Genomic DNA, 21,780 nt, shown 5'->3' on the forward strand with positions numbered 1-21,780 from the left:
CGAGCCAAGGGGTAATGAAACAGAGATTTATTATGTACAGCCGAACTACAGTGGAGAGGGTGTGTGCATATTATCCTTTACGATCAGTTCCATCCATTTGATACAATACATCCATCACTCCACAGACACGCATTGATCCTTCCACAGAATACACTTAAATCCAGTTACAATAAGGCAATGTCTCTATTTACAATTCTTACAAAACTGTACAAGAGGTGACAACATACAGAGACCCGGGTGCTACTTTATGCAACTATAGAACATAACACATTTGAATCACAGCAGAAACTAAAATCTATTTTAGTCCATCTTTGCTTGTTTGTTTTTGTGCATCTTTTCAGGAATGTCGCATGATTATAGGAGGCCTGACTCCATAGTTAGAGTATTTTCTATTTTCTACTTACCACAGTGTCTTGATTACAGTGTAAGCAGGGCAACAATAGACACAGAAATGACAGTTATGCCAAAAATGAGACGCACTCTGGCTGAGTAGAGCAGGTTTTGTTTGGTAGTTTTGTAGTAAACATGACATTTTTATGTTTAAAATGATTCATAATAATGCTGTGTTCTAAAAATACAACAAATGTTTACTTTTAGAGAAAAAAAATATTTTTCTTTTCTGTTTTTTCTTTAACTATTAAAGAGAGAATGATTTTCATCCTGGTCGTGGAACATCGGGTGCTCGAGAGTTCATGGGAGTTTTCACAACTAGTCCAAATCTACTTTGTGGTTCTGGAGAAGGCTTTTAACCATGTCCCTCAGGGTGTCCTTTAGGGGGTGCTCTATGCGGTCCGGGGCCCTTTGCTCAGGGCTGTCCGGTCCCTGTATGACCGGAGCAGGAGCTGTGTTCATTGCCAGCAGTAAGTCAGACCTGTTCCCAGTGCATGTTGGACTCTGCCAGGGCTGCCCTTTGTCACCGGTTCTGTTCATAGTTTTTAAGGACAGAATTTCTAGGTGCAGTCAGGGGTCGAAGGGTGTGGTCAGGGGTCGGAGGGTGTCCGGTTTGGGGACCACAGGATCTCATCTCTGCTGTTTGCAGACGATGTTGTCCTGATGGCTCCATCAAACCCGGACCTGCAACATGCACTGGGACGGTTTGAGCCGAGTGTGAAGCGGCTGGGATGAGAATCAGCACCTCCAAATGGCTTGCCCTTTTCAGGTGGGTGGGGAGTCCTTGCCCCAAGTGGAGGAGTTCAAGTATCTCGGTCTTGTTCACGAGTGAGGGAAGGATGGAGCGTGTGATTGACAGTTGGATCGGTGCAGCGGCTGCAGTGATGCAGTCGCTGCATCGGACTGTTGTGGTAAAGAAGGAGCTGAGTCGAAAGGCAAAGCTCTTGATTTACCGGTCAATCTACGTTCCTACCCTCACCTATGGTCATGAGCTTTGTGTAATGACCGAAAGAACAAGGTCGCGGATACAAGCGGTCAAAATGAGTTTCCTCCGCCGTGTGGCTGGGCGCTCCCTCACGGCCCGTTCAGACCGCGGCGTCAAAAGCGTCCAGTTTACATTCAAAGTAAAGTTAATAAACCAAAGCCATGGTCCACCATTAAACTCCATTACACCACGAGAAAAGCAACACCGAACAACTCCTCCACTGCGCATGTGCGCTGGACGCCTCGGACGCGCGTCTGCTGCTGAGTGTATTTTTCGGACGCGCGCCCGATGCGTCTGCCTCAAAATGTACAGGCGTCCAACTTCTGCGTCGGGCGCAAATTTGACGCCGCGGTGGGAACTGGGCATTAGAGATAAGGTGAGGAGCTCAGTCACACGGAAGGAGCGTGGAGTAGAGCCGCTGCTCCTCCACATCAAGAGGAGCCAGCTGAGGTGGCTCGGGCATCTGTTCCGGATGCCTCCGGGGCGCATCCCTGAGGGGGTTGTTTCGGGCATGCTGGAGGGACTATGTCTCTCGACTGGGCTGGGAAGGCCTCGGGATCCTCCCGGAGGAGTTGGAGGAAGTGTCTGGGGAGATGGGAAGCCTGGGAGTCCCTGCTTAGACAGCTAGCCCCGCGACCCGGCCCCGGGTAAGTGGAAGAAGATGGTATTTTATTTTGCTAAAGTCCTATATGGACAGAGAAGAACTGAGTCGAAACGTCTTGTTTTTCAAAAACAGTGTCTGTCATGCAGTACCATGTCTTTAGTAAACATACAGTCATACAATGGTTTAAAAGTGCATAATATAGACCATTTCATTTCTCTGGTCTTATGTTCCCTCCATGTATATAGCTGCAGTATGATTATTTCCATTTCCCCCCAGTTTGCTGTGTGTGTTTGTTGTTGTGCAAAGGTATGAGTCCATCTGAGCCGAGCTGTATATGTTTAAATGACTCGGCAGTTGGACCTCTCAGGGGTCAGACTTTTGCCAGAATTTTTCCATTAGGTGCACACAGGGAACAATATCTCCTTACCCGGAATCCAGCACTTAATTAGCTCAGGAGAGAAAACAATAATAATTACAGGTTTAATGAGGTAAATGTGGTTCAAATTGCACACAGCAGCGTTTGTGCAGACGAGGGTATTAGAGGACATTGTCCAGACCCCGGCCAAGTCAGTTTGTGACTGTTTAACAAGCCATTATTTTTTACTGTATTTCAGAATCATGGCAAAAGTGGTAGGTAGAAATCTACATCAAGAACATACATTTGGAGAACTATTTTGTTTTTTGAAACATTCAGAACAGAAATTGCACACTATTCTATAAACATTTTGATAATATTTTTCTTCTAATATTCCATTTTTGCTTTTATTTAGAATTTGTGCTCTATTTTGTCAATGTTTTGTTGTTTTATTTTCATTTTGGATGGATAACACTGAACAATACTTGAGTAGTTTTATGCCTGCTTTTAAAATGTTTGCTTTTTTATTACAAATTTGCACACTATTTAAAAAAAAAAACATTTAGACTTTAATTTCAGACAGATAACATTAAAATCCAACACTTACTTGAGTACAATTACCGTCCCTCTGCATAACAGCTCTTGTCACAGTTGATTGGACGAGTGTATTAGCTTTTAGCATAGCTGTAAATCAGCGCTACATTAGCCACCTGATCCGCGCCAGACACATATTTTTAGTCCAGTTTTCTTTCATTGCGAGCTTCAGCACCAGATAATCTTCTCTTTCCTGCTCATGTTATTCGATCAGTACTAACAAACAGCCACAAGAACAGTTAGGCTGGATATGGCTGCGAGGCTATGGAAATAAATGGGTGTGGACAGTGCCAAGATACTCAGAAGGATTTGAGGAATGCCCGTCCATGCCTGCGCTCTTTTCTCTGTGCCTTTGGGGAACCTCTTTGCTTTGATTGCATTACAACTTCATTATGGAGTTAGTTAGCTTTAGAATAATATTTGGAGTGCAGGAATGAGTCTCGGTGACGGCCTTTTTATTATTAGGCTGAAGTAGTGAAAAGGGATCTGTGTCAGTTTAGCTCAGAAGTGGTGTGCGCTGCCTTGGAAAACCTGTTGAAAAGCTACATACCAGACAACTGAAATATTATTTTTAGCTATTCGTGCCACGCTCCCACTCTTCCAGTGCATTTCGAGTCCCGAGGCCGTGCAAAGTGCTTGTTCTAGTAACAGGAATCAGAAGTCAATGAGAAAATGTGGGGCGGGAAAGTACGAGGGAGGCTACACTTCTGGAAGACTTGAACGCAGTCTTTAGGTTCCTTCCGAGGGATGAGGTCGTTTTACATAAAAAGTCTCTCATGTGATTGTCTTTCGTTTATGACGTCATCAAAAGGGGACTTCAGGGCCCCTCGTCGATGCTGGCGCCCATTCGCTTCTGGATGGTCACTCTGCGCATAGAGGGCTGCGGCGCCAGCTCAGGTTTGGGCTTGAACTGCTCCCTCAGGATCCGTAACACGTTGTCCATTTTCTGGTCCATGTGATACACCTGGAGAACACAAAAGAACAAAGACACAACAACTTTAAAGTCAAAATACAAACTACAAGCATTTTTGTTAACGCTGGCCAAGGAAGATGACCATTAAGCTGTAAAACTGTAACTTCACTCAAATGTAAATCTCTAAAATGGAAAGTTCTGTCTTTATATTTGATATTAAAACCCAGTAATATGGATTCAGACCATATTAAGATTATGATTATTGTGAGAAGAAACATCATGACTTAGTATGATATTCACTATTAAAGACCAAACAACAATAAAATACTTAATTTTCTCTCATTTAAATTATCCAACAGATCAGTTTTATGAAATCTAACGTTGTCAAATAATGCATGTTCTTCTGGTATTTTCATAAATCTACCTCATCAACAGACACAAATTCATCCACAGTGACAACTGCTAATCTCCCTCTGCTCCACTCATCCAAGAAGTCCCCCAAGGTTTATTTCTTGGCCCTCTCCTCTTTATTTTGCACATCCTGCTCCCATAATTTGCCAGACTGAAAAGCTTTTTTACTTTTTGTTTAGAATATAGAACTGAAATACCTGACTTTGCTTCTAAAATGGTCACGATATCATATACACGCATCATATATATTCATATATTGTGAGCTGAATAATTACAATTATCAATTAACCAAATAATCTAGGCATCTCTAGCCCATTACTATCTTCCAATTGTTGACTTGTAACAAAAACATGATTCTTGAATATCCAAGCTGAAAATACAAACAAACAAACAAACAAACAAATTGAAAAAATCATATTGACGGACAAATGCCATACAATGCACTCTTGTTTCCTTAATCAATATTATATCATTTTCAATAATACTTCTTTAATTTTGCTATAACTAAAACAGAAAAGTCTTTAGACCAGGGGTGTCCACAGACAGAGAGAGAGCCACAAACAACTTGACAATGTCGAATTTGTTGAATGACAAAGTGAATCATTTGAAATTTTGCATTTGATGTAATTGCAATGAGCCTCCACACCTTTAATTAGACCTAGAACATTAATATTAACATTGGTATAACATCAATATGCCTGAATTTTCCCAATTTTACAGTAAAAAGTACTACTTTTTGTTGTTTGGGCCAACATAGCAGGAAGCTGGAGGGCCAACAAAAATTGGTTTGAGGGCCGCATTTGGCCCCCGGGCCCTAGTTTGGACATGCCTGCTTTAGACGGTTCACAATACTTGTATCCCTGCTCACCACTGTGTATCGTACATGTTTTTTTAGGACAAACTTAACCCTCATTGTAGACATAACAACACATATTTCAAAGTTCTCACAGCATTTTTACACTTCATTAAAGCTTTTTACAGAACACAGATAAGAATTATGAACGAAAAGAATGCAGAGGAGCAGCAGCAGAAGCATATGTGCCCTGTCCTCTCTGAGCGGGTCCAGAATGACAGAGTATATATCGTAGTAATGACACGTTTGAGAGCCGTCGCCGTCTACCTGCCACAGCCCCTCATTACAGTCACAGACACATGATCTGACACAGACTCTGTTTACAGGCTAAACACAGGTGCGTCACTCCCAGACCAAGCCTTTAGCACAGAGGCACAATGGTTTACATCTTTCTTAGATCTCTACATATATTATTGATACAAATATAGTTCAAAAGGGATGAGATATATTTTATAGCATTAAAATAGAAAGTTGAAATTGCAAAGTGTGAATTGCAGGCTTTTGACGATATTTATTGCAAATTTATTCTCACGTACTGTAGATCTTATACATACCGTTTTCTAGTAGTTTCTATAGTTTTCAAAAAAAATTGAAAAAAAAAAAGAATTTGCCCCGTATACTTTAAAAAGATTTTCTTCATAATTTGTTTTTACCTGTGTTGTCTGCAAATACAAAGATACGTCACTGTTGTTTTACAATATAAGACAGACATTTGACTATTTTCTGACTTTTTGGAGCAGCTTCCATTCAAGCACTTCCATAGTTTGCCTCAAATGTTTTAAATGTGTCAAATGGTTATTTGTATTTGTTCATAATAATATTGAATTACTTTTCCACATGCACAAAGTTGCATTACAATTAAGTATTCATTAACTCAATACTAGTAGTTTTGTAGCTACTGCCCTGGGAAAGACTGCAACATCAGCCCCTCCGAACCGCCACCAAAACACTCTCACACGCCACATTCATACAAGGCGTCCCACTCCGACACCTGGATCTCAAAGTGGCCTTCCACCCAGCCCCAATCCGGATTAAAGGTACGTCCACAATTACTTGGCGGGGCAAGGTTGACATGATTTAAAAAACATATTGACCTGGACTGAGTAGATAATGATTTACCTCCAATCCAAGACACTTTCTTTACTTGACACTTCATACAGCTTTTCATTTCTCCAGCCAATTTTGCAACATGACAAAAAAAGAAAATGCAAATGTCTCAAAACTAAAGCTGGGAGGTGAATAAACTTGTCAAGTTCAGCGTTGACAAAACCCAGATGAAACCATATATCTCTCCAGTGATGTCACTAAACAGTGTTTAGCCACTTGCAAATCCATAGCTCCACAGTCTGTGTGTACGCTTGTGACCACAGACGCAGGCGTGGCTGCTCCACAATTGACATCTTCACATCTTCAAAGGCCTTTTGTGCATCTTTGTGCGTAGCCTTTGTTTTACCGCCACTTATCTAGGTATCCTTCCTTACTCAGCAGCAAAGGCAAATGCAATGTCTCCAAAAGAGAGGAGAAAATGATAAAGAAGACCATAAATCAAAGCCTAAAGAGCAGAGGACATCAAAGAGACACAAGATGTCACGCACCACTGGCCCTGTGTGTGCTAGCGCTGATAACAACAGCCCCACTGCAGCGCTTTGGCACGGCAGATACATAGTTAACATCTATGACATTTTCAAGGAATGCCTTTTGGTTATCCTGAGCTTTAGTGCGTGAGCGTGATGGTCCAGACATCTTTATAGCAAACCCAGACATTTACTGGCTTTTATTGTTGCTCAAGTATGAGGCATTTGAAAAGGAATGAAGCGGGGAGATTACGATGTGTTCAAGACCACATTATAATGATATGATAATAAGTTGCCATCACTTTTTATTTTTGTAAGAGTGTTTATTCAATTGGATCGCTAAAAACATGTTATCATTCTAAGCAAAGCCGTGGAGACAAGCAGAAAAGTTACACAGTGCACCTATAAGAAACCATCTAACGCATTTCTTTATTACATAATGGGATACAAACAAAATTGTATTGAGCTCTTACTATTTAAGAGAAATTAAATGTGAATAAATATTGCATAGAAGACTATTAAATGTCTGGTTAAGGTGGACCAAAGAAGCTTGTTTGCTGATCTCCAAAGTGCTTTCCTCCGCACTTGTACCGTGACCTAAATAGTTGCACTAAGTCGACGAAGCACGCGCTAGGTCCGGATGAAGCTTAGGGAATAATACACTATCATAAACATGTTGGCCCATAATCTACAGACTTATCAACATTCTCCTCAGGGTTTAAAATGGATCAGAAATTCCTCCCGCTGTGATTCTGAAAGCAGCTGCCCCGGAGATCTACAAGCGGACAAGGAAAACATATTAGACTGACGTGTTGCAAGCACACAAGACTTATTTATCACCACTTAACCACGGTCCCAAGTGGGGAGAGAAGAGGGGAGGGAGGTAAGGGATTGTGTAAGGGCTGCTGTATTTATGTACAGCGTGTCAAAGTGGGACATTATGCAGAGGTAGAAAAGTGCTCAAAAATAGCAGATAGAAATGCTGTTCCAAATAATACTACTTGGCAGCAAAATATGATAACTTTATGACTACTGCTGCACTGCCAGTACTACCTCAAACAAAGGACTTGGGTTTTTAAGTGAGTGTGCTGCAGATGTTCTATTCAAATGTGTCTATCACCATGAAAACAAGGAGGTGATACCCCCCAGGTTAAATTACATGTCAGATCTGGAGAGAGTGAATGCATGTTTTTCTTGTATCTTCATAAAACAATCTCACCAACAAATTCATCCACATTGACAACTCCTAATCTCCCTCTGCTCCACTCATCCAAGTCGTCCCCCAAGGTTCAGTTCTTGGCCCTCTCCTCTTTATTTTGCGCATCCTCGCCCTTGGTCACATTATCTTCAGTTCCACTGCGTCACAGATGATGTCCAACTTTACCAATCCATCACATCTATAACTCACTCGCTCCACCCTCACCACCTGCATCTCTGACATAAAATCATTGCGTCATCCAAATTCACCCTGTAATAGCCGAACCCGACACGCACACGGCTTCCTCCTCCCCACACTTCCGTAAGCTTGGCATCATCTTCGACCACATCCTCTCCTACGAACGCCACACAAAAAAAAAAATCACATAAAGCGCTTTCTACCACCCCCGGAACATCGCCCGCCCACGCCCATCCCTCACTTCCCAGTCTGCTGACTCCCTCATCCACGCCTTCGTCACCTCCCGCTTCGACTTCTGCAATAGCCTGCTCTACAGTTCACCCTCCGAACTCCGCAATAGACTCCAGTACATGCCGAACTTTGCCTCATCCGCACTTCCTCCTGTGAACACGCTCCACCGGCTCCTATCGCCCAGCGCATCCAGTATAAACTCATCACCATCGTCTACAACATACTCTGGCCCCCACCAACCTCTCAGCTCCTCTACAAACACACGTACATGTAGCTTTGTAGCATTTTCTACATTTTCTAATTGATATACTCAACATTCAAATTCTGCATTTCTTCAAAACACCATTCACGATATTAACTACATTTTGATATATTGCTCACCTCTAATAACATGTTTTTCGGAAATCGTACGGAGCAAACATGTAAGTAAAACTATCTAATTCATTGCAATTGCATCTTTTATAATACATAGTTCTGTGACTGGCTGGGAGTGAACTTACATTTTGTTTATCTCATTTTAAGCTAAACTAAAATAACCACTGTTGTGTGTTTTGAATTTGTCTACTGTTTATGGACGTGGCATCTTTAGTTACACAAATGTCCCGCCATAGCTCTTCTACACAGCAGCCTCTCCATACTACACTGCTTCTCATCGCTGATATACTTTCTTCCTGTGTTTGTTTGACTGTACATTCTCATGATTTGTGGGACTTTTCCTTTTTGACATATGACATCATTTTGCAGTAATTTACGGCAGCTCTTGGCTATTGGAGGCCTCTGTGCAGCGTTTAATCCTCTAGTCTGATAAGTGCTGTCAGTAGATATGTGTTTATATGTTTCAAAGTATGAAGTACAGAAGGTTTGTGCATTGAAAGTAGAGTGCTGATGCTGGTGTTTTGACCTATTTAAATGTCCACTGACAGGTGACTCTCCAGCTGTCTCCCGGCCACACAAAACACATGCAACAGTCGTCGCAGTGGGAACTTCCCTTATTCACCATTTTAGACCGTGGACGTTTAAAACCACTGCTTAAACTGTAATTGCAATACCGACATACAAATGTACAAAGATATATACTCTAATACATTAAATGTATTTTGCAAGTATTTTACTCTTTTTTATTTGGTTGGTTGGAAAATTGTTGAACCAAAATCAATCAAATTTGGGTCGGATTATTAATCACTGCAGATTTTAAAGGGAAAAATAAAATAAATAATAATAAAAACATACATTTTTAACAGAAATTGTAACTGGGCATGGCATAAAGTTTGTTAAAAATAAAACGGTGGGATAACTTGCTATGACAAATGAGTCCTGTGACCTTTGATCTAACACTTTTTTTTAAAGACGTGCTATTTCTAAGCAACCTAATCTTTTTTAGCTAATTATATGTTTTTTATTGTGAACTTTGAGCTTTTTGCACGTTTTCCAATGTGGTTTTTAAACTACAAATGGAATCTAACCTAAACTACTGTAAATCTAAACCTAAACTTAATATAAACCTAAAACTAAACCTAAACCTAAATCTAAACCTAAATCTAAACCTAAACCTAAACCTAAACCTAAAACTAAACCTAAACCTAAACCTAAACCTAAATCTAAACCTAAATCTAAACCTAAACCTAAACCTACACAAAATGACTACGGTAAACTGGGACTAAACCAGAACTAAACCAGAATTACAACAGGACAAAAGCAAGTCTACATCAGGACTGAGCAGGGATCAACCCGATATCAAATCAGGACGTGATAAACGGCCCCTAAATAAAGGGTAAAAGGGAGAATATCAATAGCGAACGTGCAGCTTATGGTGTGCAACAACGTGACTGTTGTGGACAGCGATGGAGGCGCCTCCTATTCTCAGAACACCCTTCCTGGACCACCTTCTTATGGCTCCCTGAGGTGGGCCCTTTGTCGTCTGGTACACAAGAACAATAGGAAAAAAACAGCACAGTAAATATGTAAACACAAATTATTTATAAAGATGTTTGTTTCTCCAGATCACAGCCCGGTCTTGACTTTACAGTATTTTCAACAACAGAATATTGTGATATAGCAAACATGGAAGAAAGCAAGAAGCGGAGTACTATCAATTTACTGTAAAAAATAAAAAGTTCAGCTAGTCATTTAAAGCAAGGTTTGAATGTATATATCACAACTTTATTCCTGTTTCATTATTTTAATTGTAATTAAAGCTATATTTGGCATTTTCTTGCCTTTTAGAACATTTGAACTACAAACAATTTTCTTGCCTCCCACTTTTAAATCCTAAACCCTAAGTTAAAAATGACTGATGTTTAGCTACTAAGCAGTTAAAGGGATAAGCAGAGGCTGGCTTTTGCTGATAGAGCGATTCATACTGCCATCTGTTGGGGACTGAAAAACCTGAAAGTAATCCTACAGCTGCTGGGATTTCAAAATAAATCGAGTATTGAGTCGTTTTCACTATAAACATTATAATTAAAATTTTGCTTATCTTCCAAACAACATCCACAATATTATCTAAATGTCTATATATGGCCCACCTCTAGTTGTAGTAACACTATTTTTCCCAGATCTATTTTGACTTCTTCTTTGAACTCGGCTGGTTAGCATATTGGACAAACCCCGGCTTGACTACTAAACAGACAGATTGCCATTTGATTGTCCCTGTACATTTAGGGGGACAACATGAACCTCTAAATGTCTCTGGCTCTTTTGTCCCACAGCTCGGTCTGACAGGCACTTTGAGAGGAGCAGAGGAGAAGGAGGGACAGGCAGAGGTGCAGTGTTGCCAACAGCCAGACAAACTAAAGTACCAACCCCAAGAATGTCTTGGTGTGCGACAAGGCAATAATGCAACTTACTTTCCAACTGGTATAAAGTTTAATGTCCCACTGGTGTAACAAATAAGTTGCTTTAAAACTGCCTTGGAGTAAAAGTAAGCAGCTATTATGTTCATTGGAACTGACCTTTTGGTAATGAGTGTAATGAATTTAGTTTAATTTGCCAATTTAAGTCAGTTAGTTTACTTTTACACCATTAATAGAGCACTGTATATTTATGCTACTTTACGCCCAGAGGAGGGTTACATGCAATGTACAAGCAGTAATACAAAAACACAGGTTTTAATAATGATAATAGTCACACTTAAGTTTAAGGACCACATGTGGATGGCTAACTACTAGTTAAATGCATAAGTGCTTAATTATGTTACTGTTAGTATTTATAAAGTACTTATTAATGCTTTTATGTCTAAGGTCATATTTTACAAGTATTTACCCATTAACTATTTTCGTCCAATTAAAGTTATACACTATAATAATAGTAAGTATTAATACTAACACTGACTAACACACAGTTGAAAAGTGTTACCAAAATAACAATACATAACTTTTAGCACTTTTTTCTAACACATCAACTTGCTCTAAACCTTCAGTATAAAAGGTTAAAGATCATCTTTGTTATGTAACTAATTTACCATAGAATGTTTCACAGTATGGCATTAAATGTGTCTAGCATGTATTTAAATGCAGGTGTTTTTATTGCTAAAAAAGTATGACTAACTACTTCCTTATGGGGTCGACTCTGCACTGATCTGACCTGTAACTTGCACAGGTGGGTCATTCTGTGACCTGGGATTTCAGTGCCCAGCGATTACGAAGCCTCTGACTTTAAACAAAGCAGTGCTAAACGTAAGAGTGTCACGGTTTGCCAACACGTTCAGAGATGTTTGAGCAGTTCAAACGAGCTGAGAAGACGGTGGGACATCAGACGTGTCCACAGCGCTGCACACGTGCCTCTGTCTCGTGTCCCTCGCACAGTGTGAGCGAGCAAACGTATCATTCGCTCTGTTTTTCAGTTTCATCATACTTTAGCTCCTACTAGAGTAATATCTTTGACAGTGTAACCGTACTTTTATCGAGTAAAAGTTTTTGTTCTTTTTCAAACTGAGGGCAAAACACAGCCCTGAATCTACAAGTGACAAGCTTTATGTTGACAATATTAAATGATATGAACATTTATATTTCTTGCACAGATCATGTAAAGGCTTCTGTTACGTCCAGACGGTTACGCGTACTAGAGAAGTTACTTTCTTACTGTTGGTGGAGCCAGTCAGTCACTAAACTGAAGAAATATACACTGTTTACCTGACAAGACAAATAATGTGAAACGCTGACAAGAAATATTCTTATGTACTATTCCTCTTTAGCTAACATCTCAAAAACACACACCAATTAGATCTTTAACAGAACTCAATATTCACTATTCATGGGTTTTCAGATTCATCTTTGAGCCGATACCGATATTTGGCTTGCGACTGTGGCCGATTCACTTTTCATTTCAGTAAAAATAACATAATACAATTTCTGGGATATAAAATCCTTACAGAAATATTTGCGCCTAATTGCTCCTATTTGCATTTCACTCATTCGTCTGTCTCAAAAGACAAATCTGCTGCACTGAGGACAAACTGAGAAAACAACATCACCCATCTCTTGTTCCTGGACGTTTGATCACTCTTTTTGTTCTGACTTGATGATTGCTTTTCATCGCCCCGATTCTGAGAAGCGCAGCAACATTCTCCGTCTGTAATAATGCATCGGGGTCAGTCCAGGTAAAGCGTCCTGCTTGGGTAGCTCTCCCTCACTTCTCTTTGTGCTCTAACACACACCCCGAGTTTCTGCTGCAACACAATGGACAAAGCATCCGAGGAGGGTGTACGCACAGGCCTCGCTGGTGGGCCAATAACAAGCTAGCGTTACCCGGAGGTCATCTTTATCATCCCTGGAGCGGGCCGGCTGAATGGGGAGAGGAGTCGGTGCAGAGGGCAGGAGGACAGAGGCCACGAGCGTAAAGTCAAGCCAGAAGAGATTTGTTTAAAAAAAAAAAGCCCAGAGAAAGGGGAAATAAATGTAAAAGGAGAATAATGGCAGCTTTTGTGTGTGTAAGATTGCATAAGACAGGGGAAGGCCCACGCTCCCACACATATTAACGTCAGAAGGACAGAATTGATTGAATGGCATGACAGAGAAATGCAGAAGAGATTAGATAAAGTTGGTAGGAGTTTTCAGATTCAATTTGAACAGGAACTACAGTGTTCTCTTTTGTGGATGAGAGGAGTTTCTCTTTGAGTTATGTTAAAATGTACAGATGGAAGAATTGTTAGTATTATTGTTTTCTCTTGTTACATGAACATACTCAAACACGTTCATTCATCAGTTCTATTATAATAGTAATTAAGGCAGCTTGGAAAATAATACATAATTCAAAATCCACCGATAGATTACACAATTACTGTTTGAATTGTGCAATAGTTGTTTGAAATGAAAATTCAGTTCACATTGTATGGATTATTTGTATTGTTAATGGCCTTAAAATTTGTTGAGTACCTTTACTGGCATCTCATATTTTAGAAATGCTTTTAAGAAATGACTTTGTGTCATTGGCGTTTCTGACACCAGGAATTGACTTTGGGCTCCGCCTACTGGCTGCAGAAGGAATAACATAGGTGAGATAAACAAACCTTTATTCATGATGTTACAAAACTGGGAAATTCCAAATGTTAATTTTGCATAGTGTGTGTCCTTTAAACATTAACATTTGAGAGTCGACTGAAATATAGACAAATGAAGCCTGCGTAAATTCAGCCTGGAAGACCTAACTCCATCCATCTACATCAAGGCCACCACGGAAGGACCCCTCTCCCCAGCGCCATCATCGCACTCAAGCGGGCGCCCGCCTGTCCGTCTGTGAGAGTCAGATCCCTCCTTCACCATGGGCTCTCCCAGGTTTCTGCGCTTATCCCAAAGAGGTTATGCAGTTTTTCCTGGCCAAAGAAGGAGGGTGAAAGGTCAGGGGGCGTCTGTACCATGGCCCTCGCACCTGCTCCTCATCTCCAATCAACGCTCCCAGTGACTCCTCCCTGCTCCCAATCAGCACCAGGCGGTCGCATTTAAGCCTCAGGCAGATGGCTCGGCCGCTCAAACCGTACTGCGACCCACCGCCTCCCCAGCTCCTCCTCTACATTCCCCTCATCCTCTACCTCCTCTTCACATCTACCACCACCAGTCTCCAGGCTCCGGGGGAGACATCTAATACAAATAGATCATGGAGTGCCCATGATTGCAACGTCTTCCGCCGGGGTCTGAGCGCCAAATAACTCGCGAATAAAGCTTGCTAAACAGTCCATTCTCGTGGTCTCTTTGTCTCTCCAGGGTGAAATACAACAATACCATGCATCTCAGAACGTGTTCATAAAGGTTTTCCTGTTGTTAACGTGTAAAAATCAGGTACAGCGACTTTAATATGATATACATGTCATACATAATTACAGCTTTTGTGATTTAATAATGGCACTGATTTAAATATGCTGACGATATTATTAGGAAATGTAATTTGAGTGTATACTTTAAGAGGAGATGCTCTGGTTGACTGTTGATAATAGCTACTGCTAAGAAACATTGTGGTTATATGTATTTTCAAGTTGCAAATGCTTATAATGTTTCATATAATAGATATCGTCGAAAAATCTTAACTGCGAGAAAGAAGAAAGGTGATTGAAAGGAGTAACATTTCCCCCTCAACTGCGCCACAGTCAAGCCGAGTAACGAAAAGCTAAAATAACAAGCCATGTGAGTGGATGCTAAAATAATGTGTCATGTGTACTCAGATGCACCACCCGTCCGAGTAACCAAACCTCTTCACCATCTCCGCCTCTGCCAACTGGAACCAGAGCTTCTGCTGCTCATGTTCTCTGTGGAGCCGAGCGGTGCCAGGCAGAAGGATCAACTTTTATACGGCCGTACAATATGCTCTTTGTTTCTGGAGAAAAGGTAGAGATTTGGACAGTCGAAGAAGAAGCCGGAGAAAATGCAGGAAAATGGTGATGTTTGAAAGGCAGAGGAGGAAACGGGGCTGGGGCACCTGACGCACATGATAAGTATCAAGAGCTGTGCCACGTGCCGCTAAAGTGCAGCCAAAGCTCTTTGTGGCGGGGGAGGGGGTGTGCCGGGCGGCTAATCTCTCCTCTGAGTGGGAGCGTACTCAAAGCTGCTTTTGTTTCCGAGGGCTACTTTCACGAGGACGCACAATCCGCTACGTCCACTCGGCCCCGCCTCCTGCTCCTCTGTTTGTATCATTTGGATGTTACGCAGCATTATTTTGCACACCACCACACCTTTAATCACGTTTGTTCTGTCTATTTTCAAGCACTTTTAGCTGCAGCTGTTTATTTGATGACATTATTGTTTTACGTAGGATAAAATGTGACTTTTTTTTTGCTTTTAATCATGTTATAAGATTGTTTCCATCAAAAACCCAGCTTCATTTATTCATCAATTCATGCTCTGCTCCTTCTCTGAGACACACAAAAACACTTCTTCCTTTTGTGTTAGCTTCCAGAAACACTCATATGATCGTCCTTCAGTTTCATTCCCCACATACACTTTTCATCCAGTTTTAACTTTTCATCCAGTTGTTTTTACATGTCCAGTGATATCTCAAATAGTGTTAAAAAGAAAGAAATTGCAAAGTACTTTTCCCACCTTGGTAATTATAGGTTTTATCAGACAGAGACTCCTCTTTGGGTCAGAGAAACACAGATTTGAACCATTTTCCAGCTCTGAGACATCAGCTTTGTGAAACATTTTGACAGTTTCTCATTACAGACTTTTTAAAGTGTTACAACATTAAGTAATAAACATACTTTTCAAAGAAAGCAGTGCAAAGTTAGGCATAAATAGTGAGGCTCAGCTGCTGCTTTGATGGTCTTCTGTAATCATTTGTTTAGACGCGGCTGAGAGAGAATCGTGTGTGGCACAGACACTTACGGCGCTTTGTGTTTGGAGAAGGTGAAAAAGACATCGATCGTGACATTCAAAGCTTCATTTAGAGGTGTATTAGCCTTTTTCACTTTAGGTAAATGATGTTGCAAACAAGCTTCACACAAATATTTAAATATTATTTAAATATTTGTAACACCCTTTACCTGTGCGCTATTTATAAAGTTTTACTAATAAAGTCAAGTTTTTAAAAAGCACTGAGCAGAAAGATGTCTTCTAAATACACAATTTAAAAGACAAACCAAGTCTACACAATCTACACAACGCATTTAAAAGACAAAAAGTCAAAACTTAATTAATACAGAACCATAAAACATGTACCAGGCCAAACCTATGAAAACCTCTGCCACCTTTAGTTACTTAGGGCCTGTCGTCACGAGAGTCCTGGTTATTTTAGAGCTGATAAAAGCCCTCAAAATGCTTTTCAGTCCATAAAGGCCAGTCAGCGCACAGGGGTGAGGGATCAGGGGGGCTGAGGTGCATGAGCCCAAGCAGCAGCCGCAGTTGCCTGATGAACATTTGTCCCTCGCAGACAGCTGCTCGTGATTAGCTGCTAACTGGCCCCTGGAGTGGTGGCCCCCGGTGCAGCAAAACACGCTAACGACACGCCTGTAACATGGTTGTAAATACACACGCAAGATCCTACCAAAGCTACATATTAATGTGGACAAATTGATCGGAATGATAGAAAACGCTTGTGGAAAGCATCAACATGTTGTCCGAATAAGATAAGATCAACTTTATTTGTCACATAATAAGGGAAATTCTAGAATAATGTTACCAGTTATTTTGAAGCAGGCAACAAATTTAGAGAGAACTCAGAGTGCGCTAAACAACTGAACTCGTTTTTGACTCAAAATCAGTCTGAAAACTCTCCAAATGTAGTATTGTGATTTATAAGATTCGAATCAAGACACGTCAATCACAGTTCTCAGGTTTACATGCATTTTGAAAAATCTGTCCAAGGCCAGTGATCCAGTTTTCTTGGCGTGCATGAGTGCCACCCATTGACCTTATTCCAGCCGACCACTGAACCAGATCTAATCATCCATGAAGGTATCTTAAAACCCAATACAACTGAACTGTCCAGAATGGAACCAATTACCAAGTCAAGTACTTCTAAGACCGACTTTGGACACCTAAGAGTCGGCTGGTAAAACTACATCACAGTCTCTCTAGACAGCATGACATTCATGTGAACTTCATGTGAAGTCAGAAACTAGTTCATCCTCAGGACAAGATGCAATGAGCATTACTCATTTAGTCATGAGACTAAACAGCCACTGTACAACTGTCTAGAACAAGACAAAAGGCACTCAAATTCTGGATTGCAGTCAGCTGTGTAGCTTCATCTCAATGCCACAAAAACAGTTGTTTGATGATAGAGAAATAAAGTTTAAGTAGGGAAAGTGTTTGAAAGATGTGAAGGAGGCTATTTCTGACAGAAATAGTTTAATTTACCAGTTGTTTACAGCATTGTGCTCTCACCTTAGTCAAGTAAGAGAACAAACCAATCAAATGCTAACTGAGTACTTAACAGTGGTGAGTGAATATTTAGTCAGTTTACAATGGGATCGTAATGACCCATAATAGGTTAAAACAGGTAAAGAAAGATGCTCCGGTCCTCCCCGAGGGCTTTGTCAGGTCAGAGCAGTATAAGTTTGAGTTTCTCAGACCAGCTCCTCAGATTGAACATTACTCTTGGATGTCCAGATGACTTCCTTCTAAACTGATTCGACTCTCTCTTCTCTCATAGGCGTGATGTCCATTTGGAGTTTGCCGATTGCTCCACCAGAACCAGAACCAGAGCTTGATAAACATTTGCTTGCTGTCTAATAAGCAGCTCGGGAATGTGGCGCCACACTCTGATCTGTGACTAACTCCGACAATGACAAACTGTACACGGGCCGTCCATAAAGCGCACACCTGTCCACTACATGAAAGGAGCACTTGGATCAGCCCAATCTGCAGAAGCTCATGAATCCCTGCTGATCCGAGGCAGACTTCTGTGTGTAGTGCATCAGGGTGTGGCCAGACGCGGCGCTCACACAGGGGAGCCTTTATAATCAAAACCCCCTCCTCGCTCTTGACTTCTCGCTGCCAGCTGCTACAACCACCAAATGCCCCCCACCTCCACATCTAGCACGCACATGAACCAGCCCAGCAGCACCAGCAGCACCAAACCCCCTCCCCTCCTGCGCCAGGCGGTGTGGCAGCCAGCGTGGCATGGGCAGTCACCAGGGAGGTGCCATGTTACTACGGCCACTGCTGTAGGTCTCCTACACTGTGCCTTTGTTTCCAGCATCAATGGGCCAGTCAGACGCACGTTATAAATGATGAGGGGTGTGCCAGCGCTTTGGCCCGCTCTCTGCCCACTGTCTGAAACATATACTAACAGCACCAGGGGTTTGGCCAAGCGCAGAGCAGGGAAGTTATAGTGCTGAAGATGCCACTGAAAAGGATCAAACAGAGTGATGTGCACTTATGTTTGATCATGTTTGAAAATCAGGATTCATTTTGAACACATCTGGGAACATTAATATATTCAAAAGAAGACAGAAATATCAACTGTTTGTAACAGCAGTGGTCATTCTGGTGGTACACGTGATCCTTTGCTTTTCCTAATTTAGTAAAAAAAATCTAAATGTTTGCCCTTCTCTGGGTAAATAATTTACCGTACCAAAAGTGTAGTTGTATTTTAGACCGAGCCCTTACTATACCTGAAAGAATCCTGTTATACACCTGGTTTGATCTGGTGCTGATGTTATAAATTAAAAATAAAAACATTGTGAGTTTGAATCCAGCCCCAACAAATTAATTAATGTCCTTCATATGATAATATCATATGTTTAAAGTCCATATGTTTAATGTCCATTATTAACTGGGCCCAGTTCTTCAGTGTTGGCGCAGTCGTCCATTTCTTTGTAATCACCTTTTCCCCGATGCTTACTTACTGCCACCGCGACATTGTGGGTTCGAGCCCATCCCTTGACATTTGCTGACTGTCTATACCCCCTCTCTCCCCCTTTCACGCTACAACTGCCCTGTCAAATCAAGTCTTTGAGTCAGAATTTAATATTTGTATGAAATAATTTGATAAACTGAAGAAAGAGATGACATTTCATATATATGTATATGTATATGTGTATTGTCTATTAATAATGAGCTAGGTTAGTTGTAAATGTAATGTTTTTATTGTTGCAGATGGAAAATAGCAGAAACTAAATCTGGTGCAGACGACTCTTTATTTTTTAAGATGAATTAATTTGTACATTGTCGTAGAAAAATAAAGATTAAACTAACCAACGGATCAGTTCAAGTTTAGTTAGATATTTCAGCTGTAACTATTGTTTATTAGGTTAAATATATGCCTTGCTAAACTGAACATTGAAAAAGTCCTACAAAAGTGGTTATGTCCCAGACAAACACATCTTGGCTCTATATTATGTCTGATCCTGTATTCGGGAGATCCCCAGACTACTTGAACCCAGCTGTCTGCTCGGCCCAGACAGTGGCTCGTGCCTGGTGCCTCGGCCCAGTGTGTGCCAGCTGATCACGGGGCACAGTGACCCCCGAGAAATGCCCCCCCCCACTTTACCAGGCGCTGTTCCACATAAAGCGCCTCATTATATTATCCATAACAGCTGTCCGTGCATGCAGACAGTGGAGTAAAGCTGAGGCCGACACACGGAGAGAGACATCTTGATGCTCTCTCGCCTGTTTCCAAATTTAGCGTCTCCTCCCCGTCCCACTCAGATGCTTGTTTGTGTTATGGTGGTGTTTTCCCTCTTGAAAGATGCTCCCCCGCGTACACAGGCATGCATCTGGCCCGGAGTGGAGCTGTGTTTGTTAGCTTAAGGGAAATATGAGGAGTAGAAGTCGACCGGAGATGCCTGGTTTGGCCAAAGGACAGCTTTTCAGAGACACTTAATAACCTCTTGCTTCATCATCAGGATGTTCCAAATTCCAGAATGGATGCGATATTCATTTCAATGAGGACAACAGATAAAAATGCAATGATTTTCTGTATTTTTAACACAGTTTTGAATCAACAGCGTAAAAATCAACAGTGGAAAATACTATTTGATAAACTTCCAAATTTAATTTAATCAGACTAAATAGTAGAGTTTGTGTTATAGTAGTATTTGTGTTAATAGTGTTATAGTATATATAAATAATTTGGTGGGTAGTGAAGAACTAACATGGGTCAAGTATTTGTGCAGTAAAACCGAAACATCTATATTTTGCCTTCATCAAAAAGGTGTATTACTACTGCCTATTGAATAAACAAATGAGATAAAATACACCAGTTAATGTAAAATTAATGATCTTTATTTTTCAAATTTTAAGATATTCTGTTGATAATCCCAACTTGTCCAACTTGTCCACAGTGTCTATTGAGCCAAATAGCAGTGAAACAGAGGTGCAGAGGTCATGAGAAGAAGCCTTAGCGCATAAATCATAACAAGTGTGTGAGAATGTCTGAATGAAACGCCATATTTGTGGAATTAGTAACACAGCAAGAATGAAGGCCGGCCTGCCGAATATTTGGCATTTGAGGAGCACTGGTGTTATTGTAAAGGCTGTTCATAATAACAGCCAGGACTCGCCTGATGAGCCAACATTCTTCAGAGACGAAGGTCAGCCTGGTTTGGAAGACAGTTATATATTCCCCGCTGTAGTTAGATGGCTAGACAGACTGACAGAATAGATGGCAATATTTCTGACTTTTTGGGTACATTTTACAGTCTCATTCATGTCATTTACAGAAGGGCAGCAAAGTATATTGCAAAAGTGTCAATATTGGCAGAGGCAATAATCGATAGAGCAACTAAACTAGATATATTGCTTGATTTAAATCAAGTCTTGTTTCTTTCAACTTTTTTTTTATTTTGACTAAATTTGACTTGGAATTGTGTTAACATAAAATAAAAGCAATAATATCAATATTGCAGTTCTTAACAGTCATATCACATATCGCAATTTCCAATGTTGTGCAGCCCTAATTTACAAGGATTGTCATAATATCAATAATATCATCATCATAATAAGATATATATATATATATATATATATTAAAAAAAAATCTTTCTCACCTTCCCCGGGTGGTCTCTATTCACCAGTAGAGGCCTGGGAGATTGAGGGTTCTTCAGTATCTTTGCTGTTCCTGCACTGCACGGATCTGCTCAACTCACTCCTCCAGTTTGGGGGTCACTGCCCCAAGTGCTCCGATCACTACCGATACCTTCACGCTCCAGGCCTTCTCCAGCTCCTCTCTCTCTCTCTCTTTCTCTAAAGATATACATATATATATATATATATATATATATATATATATATATATATATATATATAAAATATTTCTCTTTTTGTCAATATCGCCCACCCCCAGTTTATTGATTTATCCCCAATCAGAATAATGTGCTAAATTAATGTGCAAGACTAATCGATGCAATAACAACTCCTGAATAATGTGAAGTTCAAAATATGAATTAAGGAACAAAATTAACTTGACAAAACAACCTTTCACACAGCCATGAAAATATGTGTATCATGTAGTGCAGGTTGTATTTGTGGAATAGTTTGAATAACAACATTTTGAATTTGAATAACAAAATGAGTTGGACAGACATAGTTCATAATCAAAATAA

The 21,780-nt window shown here is 40.7% G+C and overlaps 1 protein-coding gene across 1 annotated transcript in view; it reads right to left on the reverse strand.

Annotated features, from left to right (window-relative positions):
- Positions 1-2,896: 2,896 nt before the first annotated feature.
- Positions 2,897-21,780, reverse strand: part of kcnq1.2 (potassium voltage-gated channel, KQT-like subfamily, member 1.2) — a 190,707-nt gene continuing 171,823 nt past the window's right edge. The window contains exon 19 of the mRNA XM_072435508.1: positions 2,897-3,892. Coding sequence (XP_072291609.1) covers positions 3,746-3,892 — 147 coding nt within the window. The 3' untranslated portion in view covers positions 2,897-3,745. The remainder of the gene's footprint in view (positions 3,893-21,780) is intronic.

Source organism: Eucyclogobius newberryi, unplaced genomic scaffold (genome assembly GCF_026437365.1).
Source record: "Eucyclogobius newberryi isolate DKJ021-1_F unplaced genomic scaffold, fEucNew1.0.hap1 SCAF_7, whole genome shotgun sequence".
In the NCBI taxonomy this organism is placed as follows: Eukaryota; Metazoa; Chordata; class Actinopteri; order Gobiiformes; family Gobiidae; genus Eucyclogobius; species Eucyclogobius newberryi.